The sequence below is a fragment of the Sycon ciliatum genome, chromosome 1, assembly GCF_964019385.1.
Source record: "Sycon ciliatum chromosome 1, ocSycCili1.1, whole genome shotgun sequence".
In the NCBI taxonomy this organism is placed as follows: Eukaryota; Metazoa; Porifera; class Calcarea; order Leucosolenida; family Sycettidae; genus Sycon; species Sycon ciliatum.
Genome location: NC_088643.1, coordinates 50,225,395 through 50,243,623, shown reverse-complemented (window position 1 = coordinate 50,243,623; position 18,229 = coordinate 50,225,395). Strand labels below are relative to the sequence as shown.

General features: G+C 49.4%; 2 protein-coding genes across 2 annotated transcripts in view; one reads left to right on the top strand and one right to left on the bottom strand.

The window, feature by feature from the left end:
- The window catches only part of LOC135830882 (mucin-5AC-like), a 124,468-nt gene that overhangs the window by 12,772 nt on the left and 93,467 nt on the right, over nucleotides 1-18,229 (bottom strand). The gene's annotated exons all lie outside the window — the stretch shown is intronic.
- Nucleotides 15,012-18,229, top strand: part of LOC135830881 (uncharacterized) — a 19,644-nt gene continuing 16,426 nt past the window's right edge. The window contains exon 1 of the mRNA XM_065343095.1: nucleotides 15,012-15,702. Coding sequence (XP_065199167.1) covers nucleotides 15,618-15,702 — 85 coding nt within the window. The 5' untranslated portion in view covers nucleotides 15,012-15,617. The remainder of the gene's footprint in view (nucleotides 15,703-18,229) is intronic.

Here is an 18,229-nt window from a genome sequence, read left to right as displayed (position 1 = left end):
TAATAGCTGGCGTTCCTGACAGGGACTGCTGTATTCTGCTTGGAGACTTCAACGCCCGTGTGGGTTCAGGAACAGCTGACGATGGCTGGAGTGGTGTGCGCGGCATGCATGGTTTTGGACAGTTGAATTCCTCTGGAGATGAGCTACTGTCGTTTGCAGCAATAAATAATTTGTGGATCTGCAACACCTGGTTCCCCAAGCGGGATATCTTCAAGCGGACGTGGCAGCACCCCGGCTCTCTGCAGTGGCACTGCATCGACTATATCTTGATGCGTCAGGATCATCGGCGATTTTGCAGGGACGTGCGCGTTGTTCGTGGTGCTGAGTGTGGCAGTGACCACCAGCTGCTTTGTATAGTCTTTGAGTTCCCGCATCGCCCGGTGGGGGTTGCCCGACGTGGAGCGAGCCGGGGGCGCCGATTTAATGTCGGCAAGCTGCGGAGTAAGGCGGTGGCCGAGCATGATCAATCGGATTCCTGCGCATCCACGTTACAAGACGTCAACGATGTGGGACGTCGCCCCCCGCGCTGCGTGACCACCGCGGACAAGTATCGTGCCGCTTTATCTGCTGGATTGCGAGATTGCTGGAGCAGCGATGGTAGCATTGGGGAGAAGTGGACCCATGTGCGCAATACCGTGGTTGCCACAGCCGCTGATGTATTGGGCCCGAGCGAACTCCGTCAGGCCGACTGGTATGATGACAACTCTGCAACCATACAGCCCCTTCTGCGCGCCCGCAATGAGTGCTACGCGGAGTGGCTTGCCCACGGTCAGCAGAGGGGCGACACGTATTGGGCCAGCTTCGGGGCTGCTCGATCGCAGGCGCGCGCAGCCGTTGTAAATGCCAAAGAGGCTTGGATTTTGAATAAGGCACAGGAGGCAACAGAGGCGCGCTTCAACGGGGCAGTCGTCTGGAAATGCGTTCATGCTATCCACGCTGCATGTGAGGGATTAACTCCGTGCAAGACTTCCGCCATTAAGGACGAGAATGGAAACCTGTGCCAGTCGACTGAGGATCAATGCAAGCGGTTCCAGAGGCATTTCACATCTGTCCTGAACCCAGAGAGCTCGTACAACCCCGATATCATGGCTTGCGTTGAGCAGCGACCTGTAGTGTCGAGCCTTGAGGAACCACCAACCATGCATGAGATCTCCAAGGCCATTTCTCGACTTCGCAATGGCACCGCTGCTGGTTCATCGAGGATACAGCCAGAGTTGCTAAAGTTCGGTGGCGAGGAGCTCAACAACAAGCTCATGGAGCTGTTTGGAGATGTGTGGCGAGATGGCAGCGTTCCGCGGGAGTGGGCGGATGCTACCCTCATCCCCATTCCAAAGAAGGGAGATTTGTCGCAGTGCGACAATTGGCGGGGCATTGCGTTGCTGGATGTGGTCGGCAAGGTCTTGGCGGGTGTCCTTCAGAGAAGGCTGCAGGTAGTCGCAGAGGAATTCCTCCCTGAGTCCCAATGCGGGTTCCGGCGAGGGCGTGGCTGCTCTGACATGATCTTCACCGTCCGACAGCTCATGGAAAAGTCAATCGAACATCAGGCCAAGGGATTTTTTGTGTTTATCGACCTGAAGAAGGCCTATGATTCAGTGCCCAGGGGGTGTCTGTGGCAGGTCCTCGGCCGTGCGGGAGTACCAGAAAAGCTTATCAACATCATCCGGTCGTTCCACGACCCCATGTCAGCATCGGTGCAGTTCAACAACATATTATCAGACCCGTTCAGCATTGGCAATGGTCTTCGCCGGGGGTGCTCTATGGCGCCGGTCCTTTTTATTATCTTTATGTGGGCCGTGATGACCCAGTGGCAACACCGCGCCAGGAGAGTTGACGGGGTTGGCTTCGAGCTCCGCTCAGCATACAACAGCGATTTATACCGTAAACCCCGCCGTGACGACCAACACCATTGCCTAACAGATTCCCAGTTTGCTGACGACTCTTGTTTATTCGCTACGACTCGGTCTGGAGCGGGGGCAGCATTGTGCTGTCTTCACGAGGTGGCGTCGGGATTCGGCTTGACCATCAGTGCAACGAAGACTCAGTTTGTAGTTGTTGGCCCCGGCATCACGCTTACTGACCGCGCTCCCCTCCAACTTGGTCAAGCGGAGGTGGAATGCGTACCGCATTTCAAATACCTCGGTTCTGTAGTGGACAGCGGTTGCCGTTCGTCCCGGGACATCGCCGCAAGGATTGCCCAAGCCTCCAGGGCCTGCGGTGCTCTTCGGAAGTCTGTATTCTCCAATCCACATCTGCTGATGCACACCAAGCGGTGCGTATTCAATGCTTGCGTTCTGTCCCTGCTGTTGTATGGCTCTGAGTGCTGGACGCCCCTTCAGCATGACCTGCAGAAGCTCTCAACCTTCAGCATGAGGTGCATCCGATCCATCCTCCGGGTCTCTCGAAGCCGGATGTGGGACGAACACATCACCAACGAAGAGCTGCTGGTGCGCTGGGGAGACTCCGAGACGATTAAAGACAAAATTGCACATCGGCGGTTGGAGTGGTTGGGGCATGTGGCGCGGATGCCGGACAACCGCATCCCAAAACAGGTACTGTTTGGCTCCTTCTTGCAGCGTCGCCCAGCACATGGCCCACGCCGCAGATGGAAGGACTGTGCTGTCCGAGATCTACGTGCCCGTGGCGTGGAGGCATCATGGTATGATGTTGCATGTGAGTCTCGCGCGGAGTGGCGCAGCACCTACCAAGAGCCTGACAATGTGCCTGAGCCTCCGCCCCGAGTGGTATGTACGGTATGCGGACGGGATTTTGCACGGAAAGGAGACATGGCTCGGCATAAGTGTCTGGAGGAGCGTGCGCAGCCTGTGTCTGAGCAGCGGGGCGCCAGTCAGTGCGGGCGGTGTGGGCGGTGGCTGAGAAGCCGCGGTGGCTTGGTCCGGCATGTGTGTGCCTCAACGGTGGATGCCGCAGTGCCACCTGGAACTACCGGAGCGACGGCACCGGCGGAGGGATGTTGTGCCGCGCATTGTGACAGGTGTGGTCGCTGCTTTCGCGGTGTCCGGGGACGGGGAAGGCATCGCTGTTCAAGGGTGGCGCATAGACCAACAGCAGAGGAGCGCTCAGCCTTCCAGCACGTGTGCATATGCGGCAAGCGGATGCGACTACCCGTGCACCTGGAGCGTCATCGAGCGTCGTGTCCTCTCTCTCTCTCTCTTCTCAAGTTTCCCAGTGATGGGATCACGTGACCCTTTTGCGGCAGTGACTCTACAGGACAGGACAGGACAGGTGTGTGTGGGTGTGTGCGCGTGTGTGGATCCTTACCAGGCACGTCGCACCGACTTTGGAGGTGGGCGGCCCTGGAAGGGGGGTCCGAGGTTACCCTTTTGGGGAAAATTTTCAAAAATTGAAGCCAATTGCAAGCATTTCCGGGCATTTGGTGCCATTTCAGTTTAACTACAACGAAAGACTTTTTGATTTTGCAACAAACCGAGAAGACGCTACGATTGGGAACATGGGTTCTTCATTATCCTCCCCCGGGAAAATTTCAAAAATTGAAGCCAAATCGGCAAATTGAAGCAAATTTGCAAGCATTTCCAGGCATTTGGTGCCATTTCAGTGTGTTGTAGTGCAATGAAAGACTTTTTTCATTCTGCATTAAACCACAATCGGGGACAAGGATTCTTCTTTATTTGCCACGTTTGGGCTGAGCTGCGATCATCGCGCTTTGTTGCAGTGTGCTCCAAAAAAAAACAAAAAAACGGCCGAAAAAGTGGGGCGGCCTCAACCACCCCAGCTGTGAGTATGGGTGTATAAAAGAGTACGCTGACTTGAGCACATCAAAGTCACTGAGGTACTGAGACAGAAGATAAACCGCATACCGTTTCTGGCGGAAAACGTTGTTTCCAACTTTGAATTAGACCTGAACAAGCCATTCTCGATATTAATTTTGTAAAATGAAATGTACCCTTGATCATCATGCACAAGAGCATGCCTCTACCCAATGTAATTAATTGGTAGGCCTGGTTAGATTAGTCTAGAGGCTAGAATCCAGCGCTGCTGCATGCTGCAAGACTGGACTGGAACATCGGGATTTCACGTGGGATACCTGGCAGGAGATGAGAACATTATTGATGAAAAAGTTAGAAAAAGTTCGGAAAAACCTGTCAGTCTTCACGAATTGGGTGGGTCAAATGTTTTGGAATAGTTATGATCCAGCCATGGCCAGGCTGAGCTTTCCGGCTCCGCAAGAGCCTTCCAGTATACAGTCTGTATCGGCTATAGAGTGACCGGATATAAGAATATATCGGCTACAGTGATATTGGTACGAAATATCAAAAGCAAAACGTATTTTATCCAGTAAAATATCACTAAGTAGTGGTTGCGACTTCGGCAATGATTTGTAAGAAAGGGTTTGCTCCCCACACCAGAGCTCGCGCTATTCCGCCGACTTTACTTGACACTTGACTGACTCACGACTGCCATCCAGAGCACACGAGAAGTCCATCGAACCTTCGACTCGGCAAACCTGCAAGAAAGCACCACTCCCTGCTCAATACACAGTGTTTCGGGGAATTCACCCCTCATCAGTTGAGCTTGAGTAGGCTGAGGAAGATTGTGCCTGAAGAGCACCACTTATATAGTGCTCTCCAGGCACAAACATCACCAGGGATACAAACTTACAGAGACGCTCCATTTCCAGCGCGACAAACACCTCGTGAACACCAGATAGCAGCGTGAGTCAGTGTCGCTCCTGGACGGTGAGACCAGACGTTGAGGACCCTCGGTCATTCGCAACGCTGTCACCTCCAAACCAACTAGTCGCAAGCCCGCGCTGGGCACAACAATACGAAGTAGTGGTTGCGACTTCGGCGATGATTTGTAAGAAAGGGTTTGCTCCCCACACCAGAGCTCGCGCTATTCCGCCGACTTTACTTGACACTTGACTGACTCACGACTGCCATCCAGAGCACACGAGAAGTCCATCGAACCTTCGACTCGGCAAACCTGCAAGAAAGCACCACTCCCTGCTCAATACACAGTGTTTCGGGGAATTCACCCCTCATCAGTTGAGCTTGAGTAGGCTGAGGAAGATTGTGCCTGAAGAGCACCACTTATATAGTGCTCTCCAGGCACAAACATCACCAGGGATACAAACTTACAGAGACGCTCCATTTCCAGCGCGACAAACACCTCGTGAATACCAGATAGCAGCGTGAGTCAGTGTCGCTCCTGGACGGTGAGACCAGACGTTGAGGACCCTCGGTCATTCGCAACGCTGTCACCTCCAAACCAACTAGTCGCAAGCCCGCGCTGGGCACAACAATACGAAGTAGTGGTTGCGACTTCGGCGATGATTTGTAAGAAAGGGTTTGCTCCCCACACCGGAGCTCGCGCTATTCCGCCGACTTTACTTGACACTTGACTGACTCACGACTGCCATCCAGAGCACACGAGAAGTCCATCGAACCTTCGACTCGGCAAACCTGCAAGAAAGCACCACTCCCTGCTCAATACACAGTGTTTCGGGGAATTCACCCCTCATCAGTTGAGCTTGAGTAGGCTGAGGAAGATTGTGCCTGAAGAGCACCACTTATATAGTGCTCTCCAGGCACAAACATCACCAGGGATACAAACTTACAGAGACGCTCCATTTCCAGCGCGACAAACACCTCGTGAACACCAGATAGCAGCGTGAGTCAGTGTCGCTCCTGGACGGTGAGACCAGACGTTGAGGACCCTCGGTCATTCGCAACGCTGTCACCTCCAAACCAACTAGTCGCAAGCCCGCGCTGGGCACAACAATACGAAGTAGTGGTTGCGACTTCGGCGATGATTTGTAAGAAAGGGTTTGCTCCCCACACCGGAGCTCGCGCTATTCCGCCGACTTTACTTGACACTTGTCAAGTGTCAAGTAAAGTCGGCGGAATAGCGCGAGCTCCGGTGTGGGGAGCAAACCCTTTCTTATAAAATATCACTATAACCAATATTATCGGATGTAATGATATATCGGATATTATGATGGCAACAAAGAATCAAAACATGCATAACACACTATATTATTATCGGCTATAGTGATAACTATAAAATACATGTAGCAATAATATCAAAGGCCCTATGCTTTTACTTTCTTCACGTTGCTTATTTTTATAGTGATACATGTACATATACATGACAGAATTTTTTTATGGAAATGCGGGCACTGTCAACTATGCAGCATGAATGCTCATTTGTCAAAACGCCATGCTGGAAGTATTTCCTTGCCTTTCATGTGTCGATCGAAAAAAGAAAAAAATCGATCGTATCGCATAGTGATGCATCGGCTATAGTGATAAAATCACGGAAATCAAAAGGGTACGCTATAGCCGATACAGACTGTACATGTACATGCAGCCGATTCGCTCTGCATGTGATCATGTTCTGCGGTTCATTGCTACATTGCAGCACGTCTTACCAGCACTGTTTGCATGCGCCTGCAGGCAAATGGACACAGCCGCCAGGATGAGGACGAAAGTGACACTGCAATGTGTCTGCACCATTCTTTATCACAGTCTTTGTCTTGTTCGCTGCGCACACCTGTCTTCACACTTTTGGTCTTGACTTTCTGCGGCACAGCGCTCCAGGCAAACGGTGTTTGATGGCAGGGGAGTAGAATGATGGAGCACCTCCACCGGGCCTATGTTACAAAGTCTTACTGCTAAGTGCTATCTCATGGCGAGAGTACTTGCGCTGACACGGGAAGCCTTCGCTAGACCACTGCCCTACCAAACGGTTTTCTGTTGCACAACACTGTCACACATGATGCAACACGACACGCAGTCCATGTCATTTGCGCTATGGTTTTCACCTTTCGGTGGGAACTCCGGATCAGCCTCAGTGTGTATGGGCTATTTTCTACAGTCTTTAGATCTACCACAAACCGATAGCTTCTTACCGGTATAAACGTCGATACCCTTCGACGTACAGCTAGTCTTGGCCGTTGTTGCCACCAGTTATGCAGATACCCGACTTTGGGTACGAGTGTGCCATGGTCTTCCCAGAGCCAGACCATGCTGGATGCGGACGACACCTCGCTCGGACAGCTACTCCCAAGCTGGGCCGCCAGAAGGTGATTTTCTTTTCCGACAATCGCGACAAAGAATGCTCGTTTGTTGTTGTTGACATTTGGACTGTGTGATCGTGAGAAGCAGCTGGCTGACGTTCTACCGGTCAGATCCGGCACTCAGCTATCCGTGTATCATCCTCTCACTGAATCACTGAGTCACAGGCGGCGTTCTCCACCACACAGCTGCTCTGGTCTAAACTAACAACATCCCTTCTTTTCCGTTATAACGTCGCTTTACACTTGATGCATAACGAACTCGAATCAAGCTCAGTCAAGGACTACTCAAACACTAGCCCTTTCCCAAAGATGCCATAATTTATGCTTTTCGCAACTTATGCTTTTCGCAGCCGTGCCAAAACAAGTGCGAGCTGCTAAAATCGCATCCATATTTTCAGGAAAGGCTCAAACAAAAGTTGATAACATCGCAACAAAAATGAGAGAGTTCTTTTGCATCGAAAAGTAGCAGAAATAGCTGAACTGCGGCGACAGCGAACCCTATACAGTACGGTATACCCCTTCCTTCCTGCTGTGAACCACAACTAATAGAAATACTTACATTGTACATGTACATATGTATGTATTTACACACCGCAACTTCCAAGTAGACGGTATGCATCTTCCATCATTTCAGTACACTCAAAAGGGAATGCACATAACGTATCTATATCTACCGTTGATCTACACTCTACAGTGTGTAGACTCTACTGTTTCTCTGAGTCTGAAATGAATCTGAAACTGCAGTGAAAGCACGCGAGAAACGTGCGTGTATGCATTTGTCCGACATATCGACATGACTGTAGTCTTCATGGTCTTTGACTTGACCTTCTGACCCCATGCCATGGGGCCAAGGTTGCGGAAAGGTTGAGAGGTAGTTCGCGAAAATGAAGAAAGCTGCGAAGGTTCCGATTTTTTCCAAACCAACCGCAACGAAAAGTTGCGAAAGAAGTGGCGAGCATCTTTGGGAAAGGGCTATCAAACATCTTTTGTGGATCTCTATTTAATTACATAAAATTTCACGGTTCGCGTGAGACTCGGTCAAAGGCCCAGTTTTCCGCATCCGCAGGAACGCCACCACCCTCTTGGATCAAGGCGCAGATGCAGCTCCTAAGCGGTGGGAGGTGAGTAGATCAGACCCCCCACAAAGTGGTCAAAGACCGAAATCCCATTCACTGCATCCATGTTTCCCTTGTGCCAGGCCACGAGTTCCCAATTAAGGTGGCTCCTTCCCCTCGGGTCCAATTTTTTTTGAAACGTGGCTACAAACGATTGTACTTTGTTCCGTTGGATATCTAGTGTACGGAGACAAATTTTTATCAAGTTCTACCGGCCGGTTTAACTCGGGGGAGGGGCCAAACATAGCATACTCACAATTGCCAATTTAGGCCAAAAAATACCGGAAAACCACTTTTTTGGCCGTAGCACTGGTAGTTACCCCCTTTTCTTGATGTCCAACATCAGGACAGTAGTATACTTGCTAAATATCAGCATAAGCTGTAGAAGTGGGTAGAATTCTGCTAGAAGGTGACCTTTTTTCTCTTTTCGGAATCATCCCATTTCAGCGCACACGTCCCACATATTAGCCCCGTCCACAAGTATTTGACACTGGACTTGCCCTGTATTCGATGGTTATGCTATCATAACCTAATAATGGTACTGTGAAGCAAAGTTTGAGCAGGTTCTACTGAAGGTAACTCGTGAAATAAAACTTTGAAGTTTCAAGTGATGCCATATTTCAAGAATCAGCACATTGCACTGGGACATTGTCCAACGCCTTAGAACCCCTGACTCCACCATATGACAGATACGTGTCTTACAATAATATTATTGATTGCAACATCTTCCGAACATAGTACCGTACTGGCAATATATGTTGCCGCGTAACGCGTAACGCAGGGGGGGTGCGGCGTAACGCGCGACCAGGCTAGTGCGACAAATTTTCGTTGCGTTCGTAACGCGCGTCCGGCGGGGTGCGGCGATCCTTTCATTGCAGTTTGCAAAAAATGATGCGGCAATAGCAAAAAAATGATGCGGCAATAGCAAAAAAGTGATGCGGCAATAGCAAAAAAAGGACTGCGGCAATATAGAAACCTGTGTAACGGCTCCTGTGCGACTTTGCACGTAACGCCCTGCGTGCGGCAAACATGTGCCAATGTAACGCTTCATGGCCTCACTGCGACCATATATATTGCCAGTACGGTACTATGTTCTGAAGATGTTGCAATCAAGTAATGTAAGACACGTATCTGCCGCATTGGAGCTAGTTGTGAAGACCTTTAGACCATACACTCAATGCACATGCTCAGCTATGGCATTTAGTATGTGGGCGACTTCAAAGTTCTATTTTGGTAGTTAGCTTCGGTGGAAACTGCTAAAACTTGATCCAAAGCTCTACTACCGTACTGGCAATATATGTTGCCGCACAGGAGCCGTTACACAGGTTTCTATATTGCCGCAGTCCTTTTTTTCCTATTGCCGCATCACTTTTTTGCTATTGCCGCATCATTTTTTTGCTTTTGCCGCATCATTTTTTCTTTTCATCCACATTGAAGGCACAGAAATTCAGGTGCTATCCAACTGTTACAAACCCGACGGCAAAGGGCGACAACGATATCAATAGAAGACTGTATATTTTAACAATCAGAGTGCAAAACGACCTCGGGAAAGAAGAAACCATTGAGATCGCCAACCACTGAATGATGCGCCTTCGAGGGTCAGGACTTCCTGCTGCGTCTAGTTTTGAACTGTTCACCACGCGGTACACGTGCTTTCACAGTTTTCAGCCTTTTTTTGCAGTGCAAACTGCAATGAAAAGATCGCCGCACCCCGCCGGACGCGCGTTACGAACTCAACGAAAATTTGTCGCACTAGCCTGGTCGCGCGTTACGCCGCACCCCCTGCGTTACGCGTTACGCGGCAACATATTATTGCCAGTACGGTACATCAAGTAGCTGTGTGCAATGCCACTCTGTTGAACACAGTTAGCAAAATCGAGTCATTAAAACCCTATTTGCCAGATACAAGCTGTTCAGACTGATAGCAGCTGTATGATCTGATATGGATGGCGGTTCCACACTGACCAGCACATGTACACGCGCACAGGCAGAAGAACACACCAGTAATACACCTAACGTTACTTCGAAGCACACTGTGTACATCATGTAAATACAAGCGTATATACAAGCATCACTCCTGTTCTCCACAACCGGCAGTCCTGGGCCACTCCAGCTGGTCAGAGAGCAATAATTTCTGCAGCAGGCTTGACTTGGAAAGCTACTCACAACTGCCATGGCTGCAACATAAGTATTACCAGCGCTTTTACAGTGCTACTTGTATTATAATTATTATTGTCAATCCATTGTGGTGCATGGCACTCGTTTTCAACAACCGAGTTTATGTCATTAGTTGCATATCCAACGCCAGCAGAAAAAAGAGGGGGTGGGGGCAAATTACCACGGTTCAACACTAGTCATACTGAACGGCGTTATGCCATGCCAGGCGCGCACACAAAACGCCCGCGCGAGCGCGCATGCATGAACACACCCGGGTGACACACATTGATGCGACTTTACATAGCCTGCACTGTCGTTCTATGTCATAGGAGTGAGTGCACACACATAATATAGATTGCCTAATTTTGCATACGTAATAAAATTGTATATGTATTATACACACATGTGCGTGCACATATAGATAAACTCAACAGCATATGCATGAGGGTGTGCCAGTAGGGCCACATGCCAATTATCGGATTAGTCTGTGAAAGTTGCACGGCACGACAAACTTTCGGACAGTCTAAAGATATGACACAATGAATGTGGAATACCCTCCAGTGTGTAAGACCATTTCATATCTATTTCGCAGCGTTTGTGATTTTCGGAGCGTCCCTGTTGATATTTGATGTCCTCACTTGGTTGATGACACAGTCACAAATTATCAAATTCACCTCCAATGCCATCCAATCTGCGTTCCGCGATACATGTACAGTGAACGGTGTTGAGGAAAGCCATGCAGCAATAAAACAGTCGAGACTCCCAAGCAGAGGATACAACTCAACAGCGTATTGAAGTACGAATTGTTCTAAACAATTTTCAAGACACAATTACAAAATTTGAAGTGCGTCTTGAAACGTGTTTGAAGTGCTTCGATGTAATTACCTTCGATCTCCCTGAATCGATCCATCCACAGCTACCTGACGAATTTGCTAGTCAGTGCGGGAGATGATCGAGCAAGTTATAATATTTGAAGGTCGCGAGATGTCAGTGGCACTGGGAGGAAATCTACACAAGCGTGTTCTGAAATAATTTTCTAATTCTCAGGCATGATTCAAGAGCGGACTTTGATTTCTCCCTTCTTATGGTACGAGCACCAGTCGACATTGCATTCTTGGAAAATCTTCTGCGAGTGCTGCCTTCCCCTTTCATAGAAAGAACGAGTGAAGAGGGACACTGGCAGCAGGTTCTAGCTAGGTCGCCAGAAATGGATAGATACGTCATGTGCATTCCCTTTTGAGTGTACTGAAATGATGGAAGATGCATACCGTCTACTTGGAAGTTGCGGTGTGTAAATACATACATATGTACATGTACAATGTAAGTATTTCTATTAGTAACTGTTGTGGTTCACAGCAGGAAGGAAGGGGTATACCGTACTGTATAGGGTTCGCTGTCGCCGCAGTTCAGCTATTTCTGCTACTTTTCGATGCAAAAGAACTCTCTCATTTTTGTTGCGATGTTAGAGAGGTTCTGCAAAACGAAAATGTGTACGAACTTTCGCTCTACGTCACGAAGTGAGAAACTTCGCACGAACTTTCGCAACTTTGGACGCGAAACTTGCAGGGAACGCGAAATGACAGGCGAAGCGCCAGCACCCCAAATCAAGACTTTTTTATTTTCCGTGGCGGGAAATCGAGCTTTTCCAGGTATCTACAGCCTGTAGAAATTCAACGCTGAGAATTTCCAACTATTGTCCGGCTTTGGCCCTCTGCCACCGACCTATCCTTTGAAGGAGAATGCTGAAACCAGTTGGTTGCTCTTCAGTAGTTCTTTCTCTATCGTACACATATTTTTGTATGTCGACACATGCTGTGTGCGACGACGTAGACACTTCTCAACACTTGAGTGACTTGAATTTGGCCATGATGACCGAATGTCATTGGACCGTGGAGTCGAGTAGAGGGCTCAGGCTCGATCGGCACAACGGGTACGTATAGCACAAGGGTAGGGCTAATGATATATCAAGTTGTTTGCTGTGCACAACCTTGGGGCGGAATTCGGCACGAAATTCTCTGCTCGCCAACTGTTGAGTATACCATGCAATACGTAGGTTTAAACTCATGTTGCAGTGCTATCACGGTTGCAACCCTCTTTCAAATGTTGACATAGCCAACAACCACATAATCCATATCAAATCTTGCCCCTTGTTTTCTTTCTAAGTGTGAAAAATAGAAATAATACCAGTCCTAATCATTGGAAAATGCAAATCACGGTCTATTATCGACACATCGTACTGTCGCGGACATGGAAATCCAGTCGATTGACCGGGGCCGGCACCCTCAGCACGTACAGAACGTTGCATGCAGTGCACATGTTGATCCAATGCGACCATCAGCAGCGCATGATAAACCGTGCTACGGCTACATGGCCAGCGCCCTGGGGCCGCTATACGTGCGACCGGATTTCCATGTCCACGACAGTAGTACCATGCAGCCTGGTAGTGCATTTGGAGCAGGAAAGTGAATGGTAGCACTGCGTTGGTGAACACATGAGCTGATGATAACCATGGTCGTCTTGTTGGTTTGTGTTGTCTCCAGTTCATTGCAGGTTGAACGAGGAATGAACGTCTACTCTTTCTTTCCAAAACTGGCTGGGCGCACGCCAATGAGACGGAAGCTAGTGCCAAACCAGTCCTTGGAAGTTTTGTTGTGCTGCTGGACTTTCAATCATCATGTAAAGTATATTCCGGTTTCTGAGTCTTCGTGTGCGCCTGAAGAGCTACACTGTGTAGAGATGTTGGAAGTTTATCCTGCTCACGACACTGCACCAAGTACAAGCACTTCCTCGGCACTGCCTGAGCCCTGTTCTGTGTTTACTGTGACCAGGAGAAGCAACTAGAAATTTGGAGCTTGAGCTGGAACGCTGGTGCTCTCTCTCTCTCTCTCTCTCTCTCTCTCTCTCTCTCTCTCTCTCTCTCTCTCTCTCTCTCTCTCTATCTCTCTCTCTCTCTCTCTCTCTCTCTCTCTCTCCGTCACGTTCTGCCACTGTCTGAAGCCGGTGCATGTGCTAGCATGTCGAAGCGCATTGTGTCTGAGTCAATCACTCACTCTCCTGCTCCTCCCTCATATGCCCAAGACAGTATGACCAACTGTGAATACAGTTCGCGCCCACATGTGAACTTGTGTGGTTCTCTTGTAGTAAGCTGCCACGTGTGTACTTGCACGTGTTGTGTACATGTGTGTGTGTGTGTGTGCGTGTGTATCTATGGGACTGCGTTCTACTATTCTCTCTCCGGTGCCTTCGAGGCCCACGCAACCCTTGTGGCAGTGGCTCGACAGCACAGGGCAGGAGTGTGCGCGCGTGCATGTGTATATGTGGGTGTGTGTGCGCGCGCGCGCGTGTGCATGCGCATGTGGGTGTGCGCTCGTGCATGCAGATCAGCAGCTGCAGATGTGTGTGTGGGTGTGTGCGCACGCTGATGCTCAGCTCTCCAGAATGATGTCCGTGTGCGTAGCCAGTGTATGGTGGCAACATAGCCTTCCTTCATGTATATGTGTATGCGCATACTATTTGGGATGCTTTACTGTTTTTGGTGGGATCCAGTTACATAGTTTTCTGTTCAATTATTTATGTTTATACAGCTGCTGTATGCATGTATTTGTAGTGCAACTTTCTGTCTTTCTGCTGGTCAATTTGTCGTCTTGATGGTGTTCTAATACTGATACACATAGTAAATATTACCCTCAGAAAGTGTGCTCGTTGTGAAGTTGTCCTTCTTTGGGCTCAAACCATTGCTCGTGTATAGGTAGATACATATCAGTGGGTTCGATTGGTGGCGAGAGGTCAGCCTAAATTGTTTGGGGCGGAATTCGGCACGAAATCCACGCTGAGTACTTTTTGACGACGAGTTGCGTCGGTCTTGAAAACTCTGGCGAGAAAGCGAGGAAATTGATGTCGCTTGGAGCTTTCCGCGAAACTTAGGGCAGCTAATGCCCGCACCTTCCCAAACATTGCCTCGGAACAAGACGATACCACCAGGGAAGCTCTTGTGAGCAAGGGATAAAATAGTCTCTTTTTGGCGATATTGAGCTGAGTTTCAAATTTCCCGGGCCTGGGGTCGGATTTGGAAAATAAAAGTGCAACTTTTAGGGCTCTTTTTCGGTGCTGGCGCTTCGCCTGATGAACTTTCGTAGGAAGTTTCGTGAGATTGGGTCATGTCGTACGTGCACTTGGCGCGTGCAAACTACGAAAATGTGCAGAACACAAAGTTCGTGCGAAAATTCGTACACATTTTCGCAAGGCCTGTCGCGAAACTTCGTTCGAATTTTCGTTGTGCAGAACCTCTCTAGTTATCAACTTTTGAGCCTTTCCTGAAAATATGGATGCGATTTTAGCAGCTCGCACTTGTTTTGGCACGGCTGCGAAAAGCATGAGTAAGTTAGTTGCGAAAAGCATAAATTATGGCATCTTTGGGAAAGGGCTAGTGTTTGAGTAGTCCTTGACTGAGCTTGATTCGAGTTCGTTATGCACCAAGTGTAAAGCGACGTTATAACGGAACAGAAGGGGCCGGGGTGTCGTTAGTTTAGACCAGAGCAGCTGTGTGGTGGAGAACGCCGCCTGTGACTCAGTGATTCAGTGAGAGGATAATACACGGATAGCTGACTGCCGGATCTGACCGGTAGCACGTCAGCCAGCTGCTTCTCACGATCACACAGTCCAAATGTCAACAACAACAAACGAGCATTCTTTGTCGCGACTGTCGGAAAAGAAAATCACCTTCTGGCGGCCCAGCTTGGGAGCAGCTGTCCGAGCGAGGCGTCGTCCGCATCCAGCATGGTCTGGCTCTGGGAAGACCATGGCACATTCGTACCCAAAGTCGGGTATCTGCATAACTGGTGGCAACAACGGCCAAGACTAGCTGTACGTCGAAGGGTATCGACGTTTATACCGGTAAGAAGCTATCGGTTTGTGGTAGATCTAAAGACTGTAGAAAATAGCCCATACACACTGAGGCTGATCCGGAGTTCCCACCGAAAGGTGAAAGCCATAGCGCAAATGACATGGACTGCGTGTCGTGTTGCATCATGTGTGACAGTGTTGTGCAACAGAAAACCGTTTGGTAGGGCAGTGGTCTAGCGAAGGCTTCCCGTGTCAGCGCAAGTACTCTCGCCATGAGATAGCACTTAGCAGTAAGACTTTGTAACATAGGCCCGGTGGAGGTGCTCCATCATTCTACTCCCCTGGCATCAAACACCGTTTGCCTGGAGCGCTGTGCCGCAGAAAGTCAAGACCAAAAGTGTGAAGACAGGTGTGCGCAGCGAACAAGACAAAGACTGTGATAAAGAATGGTGCAGATACATTGCAGTGTCACTTTCGTCCTCGTCCTGGCGGCTGTGTCCATTTGCCTGCAGGCGCATGCAAACAGTGCTGGTAAGACGTGCTGCAATGTAGCAATGAACCGCAGAACATGATCACATGCAGAGCGAATCGCCTGCATGTACATGTATACTGGAAGGATCTTGCGGAGCCGGAAGGCGCAGCCTGGCCATGGCTGGATCATAACTATTCCAAAACATTTGACCCACCCAATTCGTGAAGACTGACGGGTTTTTCCGAACTTTTTCTAACTTTTTCGTCAATAATGTTCTCATCTCCTGCCAGGTATCCCACGTGAAATCCCGATGTTCCAGTCCAGTCTTGCAGCATGCAGCAGCGCTGGATTCTAGCCTCTAGACTAATCTAACCAGGCCTACCAATTAATTACTTTGGGTAGAGGCATGCTCTTGTGCATGATGATCAAGGGTACATTTCATTTTACAAAATTAATATCGAGAATGGCTTGTTCAGGTCTAATTCAAAGTTGGAAACAACGTTTTCCGCCAGAAACGGTATGCGGTTTATCTTCTGTCTCAGTACCTCAGTGACTTTGATGTGCTCAAGTCAGCGTACTCTTTTATACACCCATACTCACAGCTGGGGTGGTTGAGGCCGCCCCACTTTTTCGGCGTTTTTTTTTTTTTTGGAGCACACTGCAACAAAGCGCGATGATCGCAGCTCAGCCCAAACGTGGCAAATAAAGAAGAATCCTTGTCCCCGATCGTGGTTTAATGCAGAATGAAAAAAGTCTTTCATTGCACTACAACACACTGAAATGGCACCAAATGCCTGGAAATGCTTGCAAATTTGCTTCAATTTGCCGATTTGGCTTCAATTTTTGAAATTTTCCCGGGGGGAGGATAATGAAGAACCCATGTCCCCAATCGTAGCGTCTTCTCGGTTTGTTGCAAAATCAAAAAGTCTTTCGTTGTAGTTAAACTGAAATGGCACCAAATGCCCGGAAATGCTTGCAATTGGCTTCAATTTTTGAAAAAATTCCCCAAAAGGGTACCCTCGGACCCCCTTCCAGGGCCGCCCACCTCCAAAGTCGGTGCGACGGGCCTGGTAAGGATCCACACACAAGCACACACGCGTGCGCACACACACACACACACACACACACACACACACACACACACACAAGCACACCTTGACCTTGACCTTGATCTTGCCCATTGCGTACGCAATGATAGCGAATGTCGGAAAGTTCAAGTGAGAACACGAGCGCAGAACTTGGCATGTCGTTTCAGGTCTCCTTGTCGACGAAACGGGCGTCCACAGACACAGAGAAGAGGATCAGGAGCGGGCTGTGGCGGTGGAGTGCTACTTGCAACTCGTCTCCAGCTGGGACGATCTTGGCAACTCTCAAGCCAGGTGGTCACACATACACCTTTGGACCTTTGGATGCCCATTGCTCCATGCAATGATAGCATCAGGAGTTGCAGTATTTCCTGTTGCGAGTTAGATCGTTGGGCCAACGGAAGTCCCTGCCACAGCCGCAAATTAACACTCTAGGCTTTGGCACAGCCGGTCGGGGACGATTGCACATGAGGCGCCAGTCTCGTCTGTCCTGTGCCAAGTCGTACCAGTCACCTGTCACGCACCGAGCACTCAGATCAGCAGCGGCGATGTCTCTCCAACGTTTCTTGGGACCATGTCTGGGCCTTGTGTTGAGTCCCTCGGCAAACAAAACGCGCTTGGGGAGACGAGAACACACACACACCTCAGACCTCACCTCAGACATGCCCATCGCGGAAGCGATGATAGCGAACAGCTATGTTAGACATAGCAACTTGTGCTGGGATTACACCACACACACACACACACACACACACACACACACACACACACACACACACACACACACACACACACACACACACACACACACACACACACACACACACACACACACACACACACACACACACACACACACACACACACACACACACACACACACACACACACACACACACACACACACACATACACACACACACACACGCACACATGTTGGTTGGTGTCCTTGGCAGTAGCCTGGTGATAATATTCCCTGGTTCCGACTGCACAGTCCCCCCCCCCCCCCCCCCTCTGGCTTCATGCCGGGTCTGGAACCCACTGCAGACACAGAAAACAAATAACACTAGTGAGTGACATTATGGGCCTATCGACCAGCTACACTGTACTGTGCTTAGCAGTAGATCCAATTTTACCCAAAACTCACGTTATCAATAGTAGACTCCTGGCCTCAACGAGTTCAAACACTAAACTCAGAGGGCAGACTGTCACTGCTCAAGTTTTGCTTGTGTTACTTCAGGACCAATGGCACCGTAGCCACAGCAAAGATCATAGCCACGTGGGACTGTACTCGTTTTCTAATCAATGGCACATTTTTGAAAACTTGACAAAATATCACGGCGAGAGTACCTGTACCGCTTCCAGCCTCATGCCATGATATCGAAGGAAGTGGTTCCGCCCCGGTACTTTATGAAGTATAGGGCTGGAAGTTGTACGAGTTAGTCACCGTGGCTTCTACACACATCTGCTGGGATGACGTAATGATCTCCCCCCCCCCCCT